The sequence below is a fragment of the Triticum dicoccoides genome, chromosome 4B (assembly GCF_002162155.2).
Source record: "Triticum dicoccoides isolate Atlit2015 ecotype Zavitan chromosome 4B, WEW_v2.0, whole genome shotgun sequence".
NCBI lineage: Eukaryota > Viridiplantae > Streptophyta > Magnoliopsida > Poales > Poaceae > Triticum > Triticum dicoccoides.
In genome coordinates this window covers 649,872,529-649,889,828 of record NC_041387.1, presented here as the reverse complement: position 1 = coordinate 649,889,828, position 17,300 = coordinate 649,872,529, and the positions used below count along the sequence as shown (strand labels likewise).

At 45.5% G+C, this 17,300-nt stretch overlaps 1 protein-coding gene across 1 annotated transcript; it reads left to right on the top strand.

The window, feature by feature from the left end:
- Positions 1-1,147: 1,147 nt before the first annotated feature.
- On the top strand, positions 1,148-3,652 carry LOC119294176. Its single transcript, XM_037572417.1, has 3 exons — positions 1,148-2,758; positions 2,856-2,985; positions 3,101-3,652. The coding sequence occupies exons 1-2, from the start codon at positions 1,262-1,264 to the stop codon at positions 2,970-2,972; spliced, it is 1,614 nt and encodes a 537-aa protein (XP_037428314.1). The 5' UTR covers positions 1,148-1,261; the 3' UTR covers positions 2,973-2,985; positions 3,101-3,652.
- Positions 3,653-17,300: the final 13,648 nt, after the last annotated feature.

Below are 17,300 nucleotides of genomic sequence, written 5' to 3'. Positions count from 1 at the left end.
CTCACACCAGCAAAGCCTTTCAGACCAAGCCAGTTACGTAGTCGCCGAACTCTATCTTTGCCTTGTCTAGTCTCACATAAGAAAATAAAGCGAGGATGGTATACTTGATTGAGGGTCACGAGGTCACGAACTGTCCGGGAGCCGCTGATTCCCTGACAATTCCACACCAATCCATTCATTCTTGTTGCTGTTGTTTTCCTGTGAGGCGGTGGCGTCAGTAAGGCATACAGAGTACTAACTGAGCCACCGGGATCAAGTTGTACTCCTTCTGATCATAAACTGCTGCGAGCCCTTCCCAACTCGGTTCCATCTGCATGGTCTATTTTCTCTGATTCTAATTGGCATCCCCTGGTCTTGCAGACCTGGCGGGCGCTGCCGTAGTAACGGATGCTGCCGCAGAGGCGGACGGAGCCGCGCTGGCGGACGATGCCGCAGAGGAGCCGCAATATGTCCGACCCGGGGGCGACCACAGGCTAGTTCTTAACAAGGTTTATAATTTCAGAAACAAAACAATTTCGGACCTCATTGAAATATGCAAAATTTCGGAATATTTTGGATTTTAAGTTCGAATTTCACTTAATTTTAATGAATTATGACTTAATTTAAATTTATTGAAATCCGTTTAAAAAATTATCAAAATTTCGGTGTTTAAAATATTTCAGACCCCACTGAAATATGTGAAATTTCATTGCAATTTTTAACCCTGGTTAACACAGTATAATTTTCTCAAAAACAAAAAATTGTACAGCACTATTCCACAGACAGGAGATCAGGCCAGCTAAAACCGAATGACACAGATGGCTGCTCCTCCTGCAAATGCGATGTGGTGAGTGGTGATTGACCATGCCATTGCCATACATGCATAAGAGAAGGGATGGAACATGGCGCCCGGGATCCATTTCCATCCCAGCCACGATCTGATCTCCCATTTGCCCACCAACACATAGACCGAAACCAACCAAGGTAACACATGGATCCTACATTTGCGATTTGCTAGCTGACCATGCCATATTGCTTCCCATACACACATACTAGGATAGGAACCAAGGCAAGGCAGCAAACAAACGAACGCGCGCGAAACGCTGAGCTATATTAAACCGCGCCACCACCGGTGATCGCTCGCTGCGCGCACTCCCAGCCAGCCACTCGTCGACCGACCCTGGCCATGCCGTCGACGCGCTGACACACATTGCTCGCTCTGGGCCAAAGGAGGAGCCAGGAGCCGATCGGTCGAGCACTGCAAGGACACGCCATCGTGGTCATGCCCTCCGGCGCCGGCGGCAAGGTCATGCCCAAGTCCAAGGCCTCCTTCTTCCTCTACGGCTTCCTGCTCTACGTGCTCCTCCCCGTGCTCGCCGTCTACGTCGTCGCCCTCGCCCTCTCCCCGCTCTACTCCGGCTCCTGCCCGCCGGCCGACGACGCCAGCAATGCCGTCGCTCGTCTCGCGGCGGACGCCGGTGCCGGCCGCAACGCTTCTTCGTTTTCGTCGTCGAATAATGTGATGCTGCGTTCGCCGGCGCCGATGGCGCGGCGCGTGGGGAAGCCGAAGCCGTCCGCGGACGCCGCGCCGACGGGGCTGCGGCACATCCTGTTCGGCATCGGCGCCTCGTCGTCCATGTGGAAGAGCCGGCGGGAGTACATCCGGGTGTGGTGGCGGCCGGGGAAGATGCGCGGCTTCGTGTGGCTGGACAAGCCGGTGCCGGAGTACTACTCCCGGAACTCCTCCACGGGCCTCCCCGCCCTCAAGATCAGCGCGGACACGTCCGAGTTCCCCTACACGCACGGCGCCGGCAGCCGCTCGGCGCTGCGCATCTCCCGCATCGTCTCCGAGAGCTACCGGCTGGGGCTCCCCGGCGTGCGGTGGTTCGTGATGGGCGACGACGACACCGTCTTCTTCCCGGACAACCTGGTGGACGTGCTATCCCGGTACGACCACACGCAGCCCTACTACATCGGGAACCCGTCCGAGAGCCACATCCAGAACCTCATCTTCTCCTACGGCATGGCCTTCGGCGGCGGCGGCTTTGCCATCAGCCGCGCGCTGGCCGCGCAGCTGGCGCGCATGCAGGACGGCTGCATGCACCGCTACCCGGCGCTCTACGGCAGCGACGACCGCATCCACGCGTGCATGTCGGAGCTGGGCGTGCCGCTCACCCGCCACCTGGGCTTCCACCAGTGCGACATCTGGGGGGACGTGCTCGGCCTGCTGGGCTCCCACCCGGTGGTGCCGCTCGTGACGCTGCACCACTTCGACTTCCTGCAGCCGGTGTTCCCGGCGGCGCGGTCCCGCACGGCCGCGCTGCGGCGGCTCTTCGACGGGCCCGCGCGGCTCGACCCGGCCGCCGTGGCGCAGCAGTCCGTGTGCTACGACCGGGAGAAGCAATGGACGGTGTCCGTGTCGTGGGGGTTCGCCGTGGTGGTGGTGCGCGGGGTGGTGTCGCCGCGCGAGATGGAGACGCCCATGCGCACCTTCCTCAACTGGTACAAGCGCGCCGACTACACCGCCTACTCCTTCAACACGCGGCCCGTGGCGCGCAACCACTGCCAGCGCCCCCAGGTGTACTACATGCGCCGCTCGCGCATGGAGCGCCGGGTCCGGCGCCGGCGCACCAACGCGACGCTGGAGACGACCGTGACCGAGTACGAGCGGCACACCCCCGCGCCAAACGTCACGTGCCGCTGGCGCATCCCCGACCCCGCCGGCCTGCTCGACCGCGTCGTCATCGTCAAGAAGCCCGACCCCGACCTCTGGAAACGGGTACATCCTCCTACTACGCATGCATGTCCCTTCATTCGTGGCATAGTTTTCCTTGGTGGTGCTGATCGATAGAGCTCGTGTGCGTGCGTGCGTGCAGTCTCCGAGGAGGAACTGCTGCAGGGTGGTGTCGTCGCCCAGGAACGGGACGAAGCTGGACCGGACCATGGCCGTCGACGTGGGTGTCTGCCGGGACGGCGAGTTCGCACGAGTTTAGCCAGCCAGCTAAGGTAATCCACTAATCCCTCCCTGCTAGCAGCTCCCTTCAACAACGTCTCCGATATCTATGCATGGCATATCTAGGCACCAGAACTTGCTCTGATTTTCCTCTGTTTGTTTGCGCAGGGGAGCTAGGACGACAGGACACAGCAAAATGCAAGCGAGCTGCCAAGATTATCAGCTAGATTTGGTACCCATGCTAGACCTGGCACGCAGGCCGGATCGAGCATCCATGCAGCTCGATCGCAGCGGCGGGTCGCGCCGTCGATCGTAAAGGCGCGCCAGCTTCGGGCAAAACAAATGTAGATGTAGCAGCTTCAGGGCAGGTGTGAGAACCTTGTCAGGGAAATGACGAGAGCACCTCGTTCTTGTGCATTTTGCGAGGCACCGGTCTTTGTGGTTGCATGTGATGTGTTTCCTGCATCACGACGGGCAGGCCGCAGCCAGATAATATCTATCGTGGCTCACTAACTAGATGGCACAACAGACTTTTGCAACAGTACAGACCTATTTGCTTACTAAATGTGTTTTTTTAAGATTTTTACAAAAGTGCTCAACAATACAGCCATTGTTGTAGCAGATAAAGTTGTAGCTCCTGTCCAGACAGCCTTTATTAGAGGTAGATACATTCTGGATGGGGTGATTGTGTTGCATGAAGTACTGCATGAAGTACATAGGAAAAAAGAGAGTGCGGTGCTTTTTAAAATAGATTTTGAAAAAGCTTATGATAAAATTAATTGGGATTTTCTGTATTTTGTCATGGAAAAGAAGGGCTTCCCTCATAAATATAGAGAATGGGTCAAACAGACAGTAGAGAGGGGTAAGGTAGCTGTTATGGTGAATGACCAGATTGGTCCTTTTTTTTTGAAATGAAAAAGGGGCTGAGGCAAGGAGATCCTTTTCCCCCAATCTTGTTTAATATTGCTATTGATATTCTTAACTTGCTCATTTTAAAAGCTCAAGACTTGGATCTGGTACAAGGCCTAGTGCAAAACTTAATACCAAATGGGATCAGTATGTTACAATATGCAGACGATACTATCTTTATGTTTAAGGATAATCTAGAGAGTGCTAGGAACTTGAAATTGATTCTTTGTATGTTTGAACAACTTTCAGGTCTCAAAGTTAACTTTCATAAAAGTGAGGTTTTTTGTTTTGGTGAGGCTAAAGGGAAACAAGAGTGTTATTCTAATATTTTCACGTGTGCTGTTGGTAAACTACCTTTTAAGTATTTAGGGATACCTATTAATGTTGTGAGGCTATGTAATAGTGATTGGAATTGGCCTGAGGAGAAGATGGAGAAGAAAATGAGTGTTTGGAAAGGTAGAAATAGATCATATGGCGGTAGATTAATACTAATTACTTCCAGTTTGTGCAATATCCCCCTTTATATGATTTCTCTCTTTGAATTACCTAAAGGACCTAGTAAGAAAATGAATTTCTACATGAAAAGAATGCTATGGCATGAGGAAGAAGATGTTAAGAAATATCATTTAGTGAAATGGGAGGATGTGTGTAGACCTAAAGAGATGGGAGGTTTAGGTGTTTTAGATTTGGATACTATGAATATTTGCTTACTTTGTAAGTGGATATGGAAACTTGAAAATAATAATGGTCTTTGGCAAGATTTAGTAAGGAAGAAATACCTGAGCAAATGTACTCTTAGGGGGTGCAAAAAGAAGGTTGTGCAGTCTCATTTTTGGCAAGGAATTATGAGAGTCAACCCTATTTTCCTACATTATAGTAGAAAAATAGTGGGTAATGGGGAGAGAACTATGTTCTGGAGCGATATTTGGCTGGGAGACAAACCTCTCAGTGTGCAATTCTCTAGATTGTATGCCCTAACTTTTAGTGCTAATTTTACTGTTGCTAAAGCCTTATCCGAGAACATGAACTTGATAAGATTTAGAAGGATGTTATGGGGGACACTGCTGATATGTGGTATGAGCTGAAAAGCATATGTAGTAGTGTAACCTTGAATGAGCAGGAGGACAAGTGTAGTTGGTTATTAACTAGATCAGGAAAATTTTCTGTTCGATCCTTGTATCTGCTGGAATTTTTGTCCATTTGGACCTAGCCCAATAGCAGTTTTAGAAATTCCTAATAAATCCTAGAGGCCCACGCAGCCCATTAGTGCAAGGCAAGAGGTGGAACTAAAGTTTAGTCCCACATTGCTAGTTTAGAGGGAGTTGGACCTCTTTATAAGGGAGGCTCTTTCTCCACTTGTATCAGCATGAGAATAAGAGGGACATCCACGCGCGCTCCTCCTCCGGCGCCCGCCACGCCTCGTCACGACGCGTCGCGCCGCGCCGCGCCACGCCACGGGTTGCGGGAATGAGCAGATCCGATGCACTACGGGTATACGAAAGGTCACATGAAAGCTAAAAAGTTTTGCGATAGTGGAGTTTGAATGCGAACGGTGCAACCCTTCGGCTGCTGGCTGTTCGCTTCATCTTCGTCTCTTCGTTTCACCTTCCGTCGCTGCCCTCTCACCTCCTTCTCGTGCGCCTATAAAAGGGAGGTCGCTCCTCTTAGAGAGACGTACCAGAACTCATTCTTCCTCTCGCCACCAGTTCCTGAACATTGCGCTGCTGCTACGATCTTCCTCATCCCGGCTTGCGGCGTGCACCGCAGGTCGGGACAGTAGGCCTTCAAAACCGCACCTCTTTGAGTCTTGTACGGGAGAAGGGTGATAAGGTTTTTGGGGAGTGCTCTGCGCGACTACTGACTTCTTCGTCACGGACGCCCCTGACTCCGACGACTACTTCCCCAACGACGACTACTTCCCCGACGTCGACATCCTCTTCGACAACATGGAGGACACCGACCCCAAGTCCAGTGCCTGCTCCGGCTGCTGTCTCGTACGTGTTCTTGTTTTTCCTGTTAGAGGTCCTGTCACAGTTGTTTGTTCTAGTGTTTGCCCTAGACATGTTAGGATCTACCTCATATATGCATCTTGATCTACTGTCTGCTCTAGAGATGATCGGTTCTAGCTCATATATGTAGATGTTATTTACCTTCTCTTTGTCAAATCGCATGACTTTTTTTATCACTGCTATACTAGTCATGCTTTATCTAGTATTTCTGTTAATAAAATCATTCGATAAATTGCTTATATTTCCAACAATCCAAAAACCTTACTATAGGCAATTTACCCCGAGTGGTTTGCTGCTTCCATGAGACCTCCTATGTTTGAGGGTATCCACTATAAGAGGTGGCGTGTGAGAGCAGTCTTATGGTTTCAGACCATGAGCTGCTATGATGCTAATCTTGGCAAACCTGAAGGAGAGCAAGATGCCCAATAGGCACAAGCTTTTCAGAAAATGGATACCTTGTTTAAGGCTGCTCTCTTGAGTGTTCTTGGTGAGAACATAGTTGATGCTTATGCGTAAATTGATAATGGAAAAGATATGTGTGATGCACTCGAGGCCAAGTTTGGGGTCTCGGATGCTGGCACTAAGTTGTACATCATGGAGCAATTCTATGACTACAGGATGACTGAAGAGCGCTCCGTGGTTGAGCTAGCTCATGAGATACAGTCATTTGCTAGAGAAGTTGAGCACTTCAATTGTATCCTACCGGACAAGTTTATTGCCGGAGGTATCATCACTAAGATTCCTCCCACGTGAAGGAACTTTGCTACCTCACTGAAGCATAAGAGGCAGGAGTTTTCCGTTCCGGATCTCATTGGTACTCTTGATGTGGAAGAAAAGGCGAGAGCAAAGGACAACCGTGCTCGAGGTATTGAGGGAGGTTCTAGTGCCAATCTGGTACAGAAGAAGAACTTCCAGCCCCACAAGTTCAAGAACAAGGGCAAGTGTGATGGTAAAGCAAAGTTTGATGGGAAGAACAAGGTTGTGCAGCACACAAACTTCAAGAAGAAGAATGACAAGAATAAAGGTGTTTGTCATGTGTGTGGAGATCCTGATCATTGGGCTCCTAGTTGCCCCAATCGCTATGACAAGCGTCATCCTGGGAAAGGCGGCAAGACCGCTAATGTTGTCATTGGAGACACTGACATGAAGGATGCTGGGTATGGTATATTTCCCACTATTCTTTCAGTATGTCATTCTCCTGATTGGTTGATTGACACGGGTGCTAATGTGCATGTATGTGGTGATATTTTCATGTTTTCGTCTTATCAGACCACAGGGACTTCAACTGTGCTGATGGGCAACGGTTCAAGTGCTTCTGTTCGTGGTGTTGGCACGGTCGATCTGAAGTTTACTTTGGGGAAGATCGTGCGGCTGAAGAACATGCATTATGTCCCCTCCGTCAATAAAAATCTTGTTAGCGGATCTCTTCTGTGTAGAGATGGCTACAAGCTTGTCTTTGAGTCGAATAAATTTGTAATTTCCAAGTATGGAACCTTTGTTGGTAAAGGCTATGAGTCAGGAGGCTTGTTTGGTTTATCCTTATCAGACCTTTGCAATAAAGTTGTTAATCATATTTGCAACAATAGTGAATTAAATGTGTGACATTCACGTCTTTTGTCATGTTAACTTTGGTTGCATGTCGCGACTAGCAAAGTTGAACGTAATCCCTAGTTTCACCACTGTCAGGAGATCCAAGTGTCAAGTGTGTGTGCAAGCTAAGCAACCACGCAAGTCTCATGTGACTGCGGAAACGAGAAATCTTGCACCACTAGAACCCATACATTCAGATCTATGTGAAATGAATGGTCTTTTGACAAAAGGTGGAAAGAAATATTTCATGACGTTAATTGATGACTCCACTAGATACTGTCATGTGTATCCTCTAAAATCTAAGGATGAGGCTTTGAACTATTTCAAGATCTATAAAGCTGAAGCGGAAAACCAACTTGATCGAAAGATCAAGAGGCTTAGGTCCGATCATGGTGGAGAGTATTTCTCAAATGAATTTGATTCCTTTTGTGTGGAACATGGTACAATCCATGAGAGGACGCCTCCCTATTCACCTCAGTCAAATGGAGTGGCCGAAAGGAAGAACCGTACTCTAACTGATTTGGTTAATGCCATGTTAGACACATCGGGTCTCTCCAAGGCATGGTGGGGGGAGGCGATATTGACAGCATGTCATGTCCTAAACCGAGTTCCCACAAAGAACAAAGAGATAACTCCATTCGTGGAATGGGAGAAGAAAAGGTCAAAGCTCTCTTATTTATGAACCTGGGGTTGTTTGGCGAAAGTCAATGTGCCAATTTCAAAGAAGCGGAAGCTGGGACCAAAAACTGTGGATTGTGTTTTCCTGGGATATGCTTTTCATAGCATTGGTTATAGATTCTTGGTTGTAAAATCTGAGGTACCTGACATGCAGGTCGGTACGATCATGGAGTCGAATGATGCGACTTTCTTTGAAGATATCTTTCCCATGAAGGATATGGCTACCTCATCTAATCAGGTGATGCCTAGTTCATCGAATCAGGAACCAGTTACAATTACTGAACCTGTCATTTCGATGGAACACTTTGAGAAACTTGTGGAGGAGAACAATGAAGTTCCTGCTAGGAGTAAGAGACAGAGGATTGCAAAGTCCTTTGGTGATGATTTTCTTGTGTATCTCATAGATGACACTCCCAGTTCTATTTCAGAGGCCTATGCATCTGAGGATGCTGACTACTGGAAGGAAGCAGTTCGTAGCGAGATGGATTCCATCTTGGCGAATGAAACTTGGGAGATAACTGATCGTCCTTATGGGTGCAAATCTATAGGATGCAAATGGGTATTCAAGAAGTAGCTTAGGCCTGATGGTACTATTGAAAAGTACAAGGCTCGGCTCGTGGCAAAGGGTTATACCCAAAAGGAAGGTGAAGACTTCTTTGATACTTACTCACCTGTGGCTCGACTGACCACTATTCGAGTTCTACTTTCACTAGCTGCCTCACATGGTCTTCTCGTTCATCAAATGGATGTTAAGACTGCTTTCCTAAATGGAGAGTTGGAGGAGGAAATTTATATGGAACAACCAGATGGGTTTGTAATAGATGGTCAGGAAGGGAAAGTGTGCAAGTTGCTGAAGTCTTTGTATGGACTCAAGCAAGCACACAAATAGTGGCATGAGAAGTTCGAAAGAACTTTAACAGCTGCAAGCTTTGTTGTGAACGAAGCTGACAAATGTGTGTACTATCGCCATGGTGGGGGCTAAGGAGTTATGCGTTGCTTGTATGTTGATGACATACTGATTTTTGGAACAAATCTGAATGTTATTAAGGAGGTCAAGGATTTCATATCTCGCTGTTTTGAGATGAAGGATTTAGGAGTGGCTGATGTCATTCTGAACATCAAGTTGTTGAGAGACGATGATGGTGGGATTACATTGCTTCAATCTCACTATGTGGAAAAGATCTTGAGTTGCTTTGGCTACAGTGACTACAACCCCTCTCCAACACCATATGATGCTAGTGTGTTGCTTCGAAAGAATCAAAGAATTGCTAGAGACCAATTGAAATATTCTCAGATTGTTGGCTCGCTTATGTACTTAGCCAGTGCTACAAGACCTGCCATATATTTTGCTATTAGCAAACTGAGCTGGTTTGTCTCAAAACCAGGAGATGTGCATTGGAAAGCTCTAGAGAGAGTTTTTGCGTTATTTGAAAGGCACTGCGAATTATGGAATTCACTACACTGGGCACCCAAAGGTGCTTGAAGGGTATAGTGACTCAAACTGGATCTCAGATGCTGATGAGATAAAGGCCACGAGCGGATATGTATTCACTCATGGAGGTGGCGCTGTTTCTTGGAAGTCTTACAAGCAGACCATCTTAACAAGGTCAACGATGGAAGCAGAACTCACATCACTAGATACAGCTACGGTCGAAGCAGATTAGCTTCGTCAGCTCTTGAATGACTTGACGGTTGTTGAGAAACCTATACCGGGTATCCTTATGAACTGCGATAATCAAACTGTGATCACGAAAGTGAATAGTTCAAAGGATAACATGAAGTCATCAAGACACGTTCAGAGAAGGTTAAAGTCTTTCAGAAAAATGAAAAACTCCGGAGTTATTGCATTGGATTATATCCAAACGTCTAAAAATCTGGCAGATCTTTTTACTAAGGGTCTATCACGTAATGTGATAGATAATGCATCGAGGGAGATGGGTATGAGACCCACAATATGAGTTGTTCACAGTGGTAACCTATTCTTTGTGATCGGAGATCCCGTGAATTAGATGTGGAAGACAAGCTGTTGGTAAACTTGGAGGAGAGTACCTTTACTATTAAAATACCACTCCATGAAGATGCAATACTCTCCTAAATCTGCATGGCAGGTTGATGTATATCTTAATGCGTTCTAAGAGGCTCTTTGAAGCAGAGATGTTGTCCTACAGAACATCTTTTGAAGAACGCACCTATATGAGTCTGATTGTTCAACATCACAATCTATGAGAGTAGGGTTCTCTCTAGTAAACTCATGAAAGGTCTCAGAGTATGACGCATAAGCTCCACCCGCGGGGAAGACCCACGGTAGCCACGTATCGGTCAAGGCTTTATGTGAAGCTAGATTCGCAGAAAACTTGCAGTTCAAGGCCCAGTCCATTGTTCAAGTTGCTTACTAGTGTAGCATAGAGTTCTAGGTGGAAGTTCAACTTAACAGTCTCCACTGCAGTACCGGTATATAAACAGTGTTTTGGAAACAAAGGCAAATTTTGTGTGCCTCTGGGATCTGGTGGGGGATTGCTGGAATTTGTATCCATTTGGACCTAGCCCAATAGCAGTTTTAGAAATTCCTAATAAATCCTAGAGGTCCACGCAGCCCATTAGTGCAAGGCAAGAGGTGGAACTAAAGTTTCGTTCCACATTGCTAGTTTAGAGGGAGTTGGACCTCTTTATAAGGGAGGCTCTTTCTCCACTTGTATGAGCATGAGAACAAGAGGGACATCCACGTGCGCTCCTCCTCCGCCACCCGCCTCGCCACGCCTCGTCACGACGCGCCGCGGGTTGCGGGAATGAGCCGAGCCGATGTCTAAATTTTTGCCACGCACTACGGGTATACGAAAGGTCACACGGAAGCTGAAAAGTTTTGCGATAGTGGAGTTTGAATGCGAACGGTGCAACCCTTCGGCTGCTGGCTGTTCGCTTCATCTTCGTCTCTTCGTTTCACCTTCCGTCGCTGCCCTCTCGCCTCCTTCTTGTGCGCCTATAAAAGGAAGGTCGCTCCTCTCAGAGAGACGTACCAGAACTCATTCTTCCTCTCACCACCGGTTCCTGAACACTGCGCTGCTGCTATAATCTTCCTCATCCCGGCTTGCGGCATGCACGTAGGTCGGGACAGTAGGCCTCCGAAACCGCACCTCTTTGAGTCCTGTACGGGAGAAGGGTGATAAGGTTTTTGGGGAGCGCTCTGCGCGACTACTGACTTCTTTGTCACGGACGCCCCAGACTCCGACGACTACTTCCCCAACGACGACTACTTCCCCGATGTCGACATCCTCCTCGATGACATGGAGGATATCGACCCCAAGTCCAGTGCCTCTACTCCGGCTGCTGTCTCGTACATGTTCTTGTTTTTCCTGTTAGAGGTCCTGTCACAGTTGCTTGTTCTAGTGTTTGCCCTAGACATGTTAGGATCTACCTCATATATGCATCTTGATCTACTGTCTGCTCTAGAGATGATCGGTTCTAGCTCATATATATGCAGATGTTATTTACCTTCTCTTTGTCAAATCGCATGACTTGTTTTATCACTGCTATACTAGTCATGCTTTATCTGGTATTTCTGTTAATAAAATCATTCGATAAATTGCTCATATTTCCAACAGTATCTAGCTCTTAAAACTAATCATGTAGCTTGGCCTCACAGAAATCTATGGAAAGCTAAGATTCCTCTAAAAGTTAAAGTTTTCATCTGGTTGGTCTTTAGGGACAGTGTGTTGACTAGAGATAATTTAGCTAAAAGAAATTGGAAAGGTAAAGATAAAAGTTGCAGTTTTTGTGATCATTGTGAAACCGTAGAGCATCTTTTTTTGCACTTGTGTGGTAGCCAAGTTTGTGTGGGGGGTTGTTAGGAATGTCACTGGTATTTATGATATTCCTTGCAAAATTAAAGAGTTCAGGAGCTGGATAGAGATGTTTCCTAAGAAGATGAGACAAACAGTAGCACTGGGTGTAGCGGTGGTATTCTGGTCTTTATGGAAATCCAGAAACGCTGCCACTTTTCATCATATTTACCCACATGATCCGAGTGTGGTGTTTTTTCAAATAGCTTACTGGATGTCGTACTGGGTTGGCTTATAGAGAAAAGAAGGGCAACAGAAGCTGCGTGACGCGGCGGCGTTGTTGGTTGATGTTGCAAATGGCTTCTTCAACAAGAGCAGAGGATGTGCGCCAATGACAAGACGTCTGGGAGTGGGTTGAGAGCTTTTCTATGTTTTGAGTTTCTTCGCTAGAATATCGTGTAGTCTATGTCTGGATAATATGGTTGTTCTAAGCTCTGTCACTGTTTAGAATAGGTGAAGGTCGGGGATGGAGCCATGTGTGGTAACCATTTTCCTCGTAGCGCTTCTTTAGTCTTTTCTCCCCCCTGGAGGCCAAGGTAGGGTATCTGGGGCTGAGAAACAAACTTTTTTTATGACTCTGTTTATTCGGTTTCTTTTCATTCAATGAAATGAAATCGGGGCGTGCCCCTCAATTCAAAAAAAAACTAGATGGCACAAACCAGGCCCATGATGTGAAATTTAGTATACTGTTATAGGCCAAAGCTGAGCCAGCCCAACCTTATATTCAAGGACAACTGTTTTCTTTTAACAGCAAATAGACTTTATTCCTCGGATAATCGACATGCACTACAAGAAACCTGTTAATCCATGACGGATTTTCGATGACATTTTTGGATACTGTCATGGATGGCGTGGTACAGCCCCGCAAGCCCGCCCAAGACCGCATAAGCTTTACACATATAAAAAGCTAACCCTAACTCTCATCCTCACTTCCTCCCCCGCAGCCCCTCCTGATTCCCCATCACCCCCGCACAGCGCCGCCGCAACCAACCTCCTCGCTTCCCTCCAACAGTTCGCCGACGGCCCTATCCTCCTCACCTCGGGCAGCTTCCAGATCTGCAGCATTCTCCACCCACCCATCCATCTCACAAACAATCTCTCTCTCTCTCTCTCCTATGAACCCACACAACGCAGCCAACGTCCGCCGATTCCGGCGACGTCCACCACGGCGCAGCACACACAAGAGCTGGTCTCCGACCACTCTCTTCTCCAGGCCGGCAGGATCCGCAGCTCCCGGTCTTTGGCGCTCGCCCGGCGACCCCTAGCCAGTGGCTAGGGTTTCTACTATGGCTTCGCTTCATTGTCGGCGCGTCTCCGGTGGCTCCGCTCTGTCGCGCACTACGCCACCTCGCGCCCTCTACGCCTCCTGGATGGCTCCGCCTAGCTCGGTGCGCTCACTCGCGTTGGGCTACACGGCGGCGACCGCAACCTCATCTGTCGCGTCTCTGGCACGGCTGTGCGGCCCGTGGCAGCCTCCTCTGCCGCATTTGAACCACTGTAGGCCCTCTCTTGCCCAGGTGAACACCCCAAATCCCATCTTCCTCTCCCCCTGCCATCTTATTTTCTTGGTAGAATGTGCGTTGACTGACTGAAGCGTGTTCATTTGTATATACCTGAACAAGTCCTGTACAGTGAGGGAAATTGAAGGAAGTATTTTGTAGTTAGTAATTTTCTGGGTTAATATGCACATCACTTATACATATATATTTCACTTCTTTTGCTGAGGTAGTTTTCTTGGTTAATATGCACATTGTAGCCTGTTTCACATAGTAATTTTGTAGTTTTTGATTTGATAGGGATAGCAGAGAAGTGGATGTACGACGATGATGTCGATTGTTGGCTGCTGGTGTCAACCAGCAAATATGTCGAGACAAGTGACCAGTTCATGGAAGCGTCCAAGTCGAGCTAGCTCAACAACTCATGAATCTGAACACCCCTGTTTCATTAGCACACTCTGAATGATGTTGGCGGCCTGAAACTGAAGGCCAATTAAGCAAATACCTTTAATAATGCGTGCTCACTAGCAAGGGAATAATGGTATGCACTCATCAATTAATACTTTATTCCAACATTTTTGAGTTTTGATTGATACATACATCTGTTGACCAAGATATCATATAGCCACGATCCTATTGTAGCAGTACTACATGGGTTATCATAGTTAATTCATATAAGAAAATGTGGTGTACATTCATTTGATATTAAGTTATATCAGCTTCCCAAAATTGTTGCAATCATCTTTCGTGTAGAGTATATAATATATTTTTAGATCCGGTGGTCAAGTTTACAACATGGTTGACTGTACAAAATTGTTGTGACTTATCATCAATATTTCTACATACAATTTTTCTATATTTTTTGTTGTTCCAACGTGCCTACAACGTGCATAGTCTTTTGCATCTATTCAAGCTGAACCTGACTACAAGCATGGAAGCCCTCTTTCTTTAACTAGGACCTGACTACAAGCATAGAAGATATGCATCACTTCCTTAAATGCAACAACTAATAAGAATTTCATTCATACATATATTCTAGTCTTTTGCATCTATTCAAGCTGAACCTGACTACAAGCATGGAAGCCCTCTTTCTTTAACTAGGACCTGACTACAAGCATAGAAGACATGCATCACTTCCTTAAATGCAACAACTAATAAGAATTTCATTCATACATATATTCTAGTCTTTTGCATCTATTCAAGCTGAACCTGACTACAAGCATGCAAGTCCTCTTTCTGCAACTAGGACGTTATTTGCTTTGCTGGGTATGACTGAAAAATACATGGAAACTGTTGATTGGTTTGTATTTCACGTGATTCTGACCTACTTGCATTAGTATTAGTATAAGCATGGAAGGAAAGTATTTTAGTTCCCTACAAGACTAGGAAAAATTGTAAGCCATCTACAAATATCTAATGTTTGTTATAATTTTGGACAGATCATGTTATTATTCCCAGTTGGTGCTTCCTATCACATATTATTCAGGCTAAATCTTTTTTCAACATATCAAGTCATATACTCAGATATATGGATATAATATAGTCGAGTTATCCTTAGTATTTAATTGTTGATCAATTCTGTATAATTTCAGCACCTGCCAAAGCATTTTAGTCATCTAATAAACTGAACTATGTGCAGTTGGAATCAGGTGAAAAAGAATGGGCGAAAGTAACAAACTGGAACTGTTTTTAAACTGATAAATTCAGATATTCATGGCACCTGTTTACTATTTTGACTAGTCGTAAGTTGTAACCACACCATAAACAATGGAGAGCCATGGCCAGTCAGTACTCTATAGTTTGTTGCTTATTCTTCTTGCTCAGTTGTTCTCTACACATGTTGGACTTGTTCAAACCTAATCGCTAGGAATGCATGCCCATGCATTTGTTTAAAAAAGTTAAATTAAACTGTCCATTATGTTACGAGAACACCATGATGTTGTGTATGGACCTCTTCTGCAGCAGTGTATATGTTGCTTTGTATCAGGTCTAAAAGGCTATCTCCCCTTCATGTGTTGTGGCGTGTGCTAGATTTTTGTATTTGTTTTGAACATTGAATGACTGTAGGAGAATTCCTACAGTCTTTTATATTAGAAAGTCATACAAAAATTACTAGATTTTTGTCTTCACCTGCTTTACATGAATGTGTTTGTTTGTGTCATATAAATTTGTTTCTTGATTGTCCATATTTGTGGATATTTTTGCAGCTAGTAGAATATCTTCCAGTTTCAGAAAAGGCAGCAAACTTTATAAAGGAAAGACTCTATGATACAAGCTCAAAAAGGTTGCATCATAGTTATCCCAATGGCCCAGCAAATGCACCAGGATTTTTGCATGATTATGCCTTTTTAATCAATGGCTTGTTGGATCTCAATCAATATGGTGGTAAGATAGAGTGGCTTATGTATGCACTTATTTATCTAGTTAACATTTTTGTGCACTACATTACAGTAATAGTCAGGTTTGATTCCATAAGAGGTTTACATTTTATGGTTAGGCTTTTTCTATATAGATTTGCTATGCACATAGTAGTTTTGTATATACATTTTAGAATAATGTGAAATTAGAACGATGGTTCAGATGATAATAACTACTGTTGCTATTGTTGTAATCAACTTGCTATTGTGTAACAAAATCTAAGTTTGTTAGGCTGCAAAGAAAGTTTGAGTAGCAGAGGTGAAGTTGATGATTAAGAGGGTCTGTACAATGTTGTATACTTCTTATGTAATGACGTGTAATTTGTAAGAGGGGCATGTGAACAGATGTTGGATGTAAATGACCTTTACTTGGTGAAATTATTGAATGAAAATTTATGAAATGGGTCAAATTATGGCCATGTTCAATGGAAATTAATTGGGTTGTGAAAACTCGTTTGAATATGTGTAATGGGTTGTGTTGTAGCTGGTTGGATGAATATCATGGTTTGTATTGAAATAAACTAGATCATCGAAGGCGCGCGTTGCCGCGCCCATCCATTTTTACAATGGATTGATAGGAAATTTTTAAATATATAGACACAAAACATGTAGATGAATTTGTAAAAATGATCCATGTATTAAGCAATATAGAAGAGCAAATTTTAATTAGTAGCAGGGAAGGTGTGCAATAGTTAAGCTAAAGGTCATGAGGAAGAAAGCCTATACAGTATCACATTATGAAGAACAATCTGCCAAAAGAACAGAACAGCGCACCAACACTTTTCCGCAGACCAACCATACAATACAAATATTACCGATTATTTTGATCAGGCAATATCAGTTGCCTTTATAAAATGAATACATATACTGATTACTACTCCCTCCGTCAGAAAGTACTTGTCATCAAAATGGATAAAAGGGGATGTATCTAAAGTAGATACATCCCCTTTTATCCATTTTGATGACAATATTTTCGGGCGGAGGGAGTACAAAAGGGACCTCTGTAAGTCAAGATACCAATTGTGACGCCCGGGTAATTAAGCTACAGTGATCTTCTGCTAGTGTTGCCATGTCACCTCGATTATAGTTGCTAATCTCGAGTTAGTTCAAAACGGTTTCGAAATTCAATTCAAAATTATGATGGCGATAAAAGTTTTCAAAAATTAAAACTAAAATGTTCGGGGGTTGTCAAATATTACAAAGTTAATTATGGTGGAGTAAACACATTTTTATAAAATGTCTAAGTTGTTAAAATGAATTAAAACAGAAAAGGAAAAATAAAAAAAGAAAACAAACAAAACAAATAGAGAGAAAGAAAACCCCCCTGGCCAACTGGGCCAAATGGCCCAGCCGGCCGGCCCAATGGCCCACCCGGCCCCCTCACTCCCCTTATCCCCTCGGTCCACACCCGACCGAACCCTAGCCCGCACCCC